At 36.3% G+C, this 3,669-nt stretch overlaps 1 protein-coding gene across 1 annotated transcript in view; it reads left to right on the plus strand.

Annotated features, from left to right (window-relative positions):
• The window catches only part of plcb1 (phospholipase C beta 1), a 40,635-nt gene that overhangs the window by 2,573 nt on the left and 34,393 nt on the right, over nucleotides 1-3,669 (plus strand). Inside the window, exon 2 of the mRNA XM_007569920.2 lies at nucleotides 1,151-1,228. Coding sequence (XP_007569982.1) covers nucleotides 1,151-1,228 — 78 coding nt within the window. The remainder of the gene's footprint in view (nucleotides 1-1,150; nucleotides 1,229-3,669) is intronic.

Consider the following 3,669-nt stretch of genomic DNA (forward strand, 5'->3'; position numbering starts at 1 on the left):
CTGATATATATATCAGGAGGCGATATTCCACAATAAGTGTCCTAGCACTGCTAATCCACCTCATTTGCTTTTGCAGCTGCAATTTAAATCTGTCAGGCCCTATGGTTAGAAAGACGTTGAAGTAGGGAATAAGATCCATGCCTTTTTTGATTGATGGAAGAGCTTCATTTTCAACTCTTCTGGGATTTTGGCTACACAATTATAACTGTCCAAAAGTAAAAAACAAATAAAAGTAAGCGTAACCAGAGAGAATCACTAACATGTAGCGCTGCAAACAACAAACTAAGAATTTGTTTATTTCTTAATTTAAGGATCCCCATTTGTCTCTACTACAGTTGAGACTATTTCCCATTAGTAGAGACTATTCTTCCTGGGGTCCACATCAACATTACTATAAGAATCCTTTACAAACACTCCTAAAAAGACATAAAGGTATTTCTTAAGACACAAAGTTAAATTAAGCACAAAAAATAAAATAATACAATCTAAATTAGCTAAGCTATTGTAACATGCTAATTCTTGCAGTGAGAGGTCATCACTTTATTACATAAGAAAACGATGTGACATCACAATGTGTATTTATGTGAGTAGGAATGCAGACGCTGCTTATGGGTGCTTACTAAACAGCTTCCTTACATGTAAAAGGTCATGGTCAATTTATCTTCCTTTTTGTTATTAATTTTTTAATAATAATGCTGTGCTCCTTTTTATGCTAAATGCTTTTTATATAACTACACAAGAAAGAATAACATTTTTAAATGCAGATGAACACACAACTTTTAATTTTTGAAATAGTGACTAATAATTATATTAGTGTTGTTCTATGGACATACAGCTGGACCACATCCAGCAGAGTTCCAATTGAAGCTGCCATGGGATGCTAGCTGAACATGAATGCTCTCAAATGAGTTGCGTCATCAGAAGTTTATGCTAGTTTCTAGTAAAATCATCTTTTAACACTGATGAATCAACACAGTTTTGTGTCACCAGAACAGGTGGACTGATTGCATAATTTGTATAGTAGAAAGCTGTGATCTGTGTGATGAGACACTTATCAGGATTTTTTAAAATGTTTCTTTCACTTCTAAAATGTTTTCTGCAGAAAGACTCCTCTTCTTGTCACTGACTCCATACATTTATATATTTCCAGGATTTGTCAACAGTTACTCCAGTGACTCTACATGTGGATCCTCATGGATTTTACCTCTTCTGGACTGACCAAAACAAGGTGAGGAACCCACACTATTACCTGATGCAAATAATATAGAACCTTGTGTCCATGATAATCCGTTACAAAAGAACTCAAGGTTTTAAAATGAATGTTTATGAGTCATTAAGTCATCCTTTAATCATATATATCAGTAATCATTACTCATGTTAATCAGTAATTGTTCCTCATTCTTATTAGCTTAACTAAATGTAAGTTACATTCATAAACAACATTATTTCAACATTACATAATTGAATATTACCTGTTGTTCCTTACATAAAAAAATGTTCCATTTATTTTTCACACAGCTACTGGAAAAGTAACGCAATAGTAAAATTTTACACATGTAAAGCAGACTTAACATTTTACCATGTAAAAATGTTACATGGTATTTGTAAAATCAAGATGAATTCATGTTCATTTTAAACATGAATACAAAATAATGAACAGGAGAGTGTTTCAGGGCATTTCTGGGTCCATATGTAAGCACAAAAAGGAGACTTGTAGCTTCTGGCACCGTTGTGAGTCTTTTAATGGTTGCTTTCATCTGGGAAGCAACCAAAAAATGGTTTTAACTAAATCTTGTCTTCTTTTATTGCAACCAGTATGCTCGTTATATTGATCGTGTTATTTTCAGGTAAAATTACTATGAAAATTGGTTTGTTTGGTTTACTGTGGTGAAAGCTCTGTTTAAAAACAAACAAACAAACAAAAAAAAAAAACTGGGCTAGACATTGATTCGGCGTTTCCCCCAGAAAACTTGCTAAGCCTGGTGGTTGGGGTGCCGAGGCGGTCCACCGTGTTTTTGTATTGAAAGATGTTAAGTTGACAGGAAATGTAAAAATATTACTGGGTAACTGTTATGTTGCAGGATAACATCGCCAGTGAAACGCTACTTATATCCACAACTAGCCTTAAAAGCAACAAATCGAAAAATGCAATTAAGATGAATATCAATTATTTGCACTTCTGTTTAATCCTAATTAAGTCAACAGCTCCCCAGGGCTTCAGGGGCTCAATAAATGCTAATATTTTAACGCAGACCACAGATATATAAATGTAACATTTGTTTATTGAGATTATCAATGCTGCTGAATTTGATTTAATGGTTTCAGCATACATAAATTAAAAGACTATAAATTGTTTAACATTCAAGTTTAAGATTTTAATGAGCTGGCAAGTTTAATCTTTGAGTTTGAGCTCTGTTTGTTCACAAATACAAATTAGTAAACTCCAATTATAACTGATTGTTTTTTTAGGTTGGCCAATTAAACTACTCCCCCTCTCCCAGATTAAATCTAATACAGGAGCTCTTAGAGGTGCTGATGTTTTTAGCAGCAAGAGGGACCCCTAAGTCAAATTCTGCTCAAGGCCTCATACACCCTTGGACCGGCCCTGCATGATGAGAGATGGAGAGATGGAGAGATACCCTAACAAACGGGAGATTTCATTTAATGCTGCTAATGTGGCTTTAGTAGCTCTTCCATTTAGTGTCGAGTTTTAATAAGTGCTACAGAAGCTGTCTTGTTTGCTTAAGCTTATGGGATGAGTTTCTCAGATCTCCGTGCGGCCGCGCGTATTAACTCCAAGTAGACAACGCATTTGATATGATTTGATGCATCGTGTAACCGGAAAAATAATACTAAAAATAATAATACAATAATATAAAACCAGCTTGATGCGTCACTACAAGGAGAGCGCAAAATTTCCTCACCGGGCTGAACTTGCTTGATGATCGGTTAGCGCTGATTCGTTAACCACTAATGCAAGCCAACCAGGACGCATACATAAACTTTGTCAGCGCAGATGTAAATGCCGCACATAATTCTTTGTTCACAAACATAAATCATTCTCACCACTTCTCAACTCGCTCCTCTGAAAGCGCGACTACAAGTTATTCCTGCTTTAAAGTAGAGCTGTGCAACCAGAGCTAACGCGGTGGGTTTTAAACTCTTAACTTGATGTAGAGTTCTCCAAAGAATAATAATTCCTCACAGGGGGTTGATGTAAATATCCATACAGGTCAGCCTGTGTCCAGTTTGAGTGAAAGGAGGCGCGCGTGATCAGCACAGAGGTAAACTTCAGAGATCAAGCAGCGGTAGCGCGCGAAGCAACCGACAGAGGGTGTGATTGGTCCGAGAGCACTGCTCAGAGCAGATTTATTCAATTATAAGAATTTTTTTTTTCTTTTTCCAATTATTAATTTTTCTAAAAACAAAAACAAGCAGCGCTTAGCCTGACGTGGGGCTGGGGAGCTTATAATACATTAGCAGGGGGAAACCCTGTACTTACTAACAGTTATGCTAATTGTAGCTGCTGGCTAACATAAACACAAAACTGACTCCAAGTACTTACCTGAGTGAAGTTGGCCCCCCACCTTCTTCAAATCAGACAAAATTGGTGTCAAACGTTTGTGCTACGTTTGTGCTGGTTTGTGCAGCAAAAATTTTCGTTTGTGC

This window comes from Poecilia formosa, unplaced genomic scaffold (assembly GCF_000485575.1).
Source record: "Poecilia formosa unplaced genomic scaffold, Poecilia_formosa-5.1.2 Scaffold251, whole genome shotgun sequence".
NCBI classification, from domain to species: Eukaryota; Metazoa; Chordata; class Actinopteri; order Cyprinodontiformes; family Poeciliidae; genus Poecilia; species Poecilia formosa.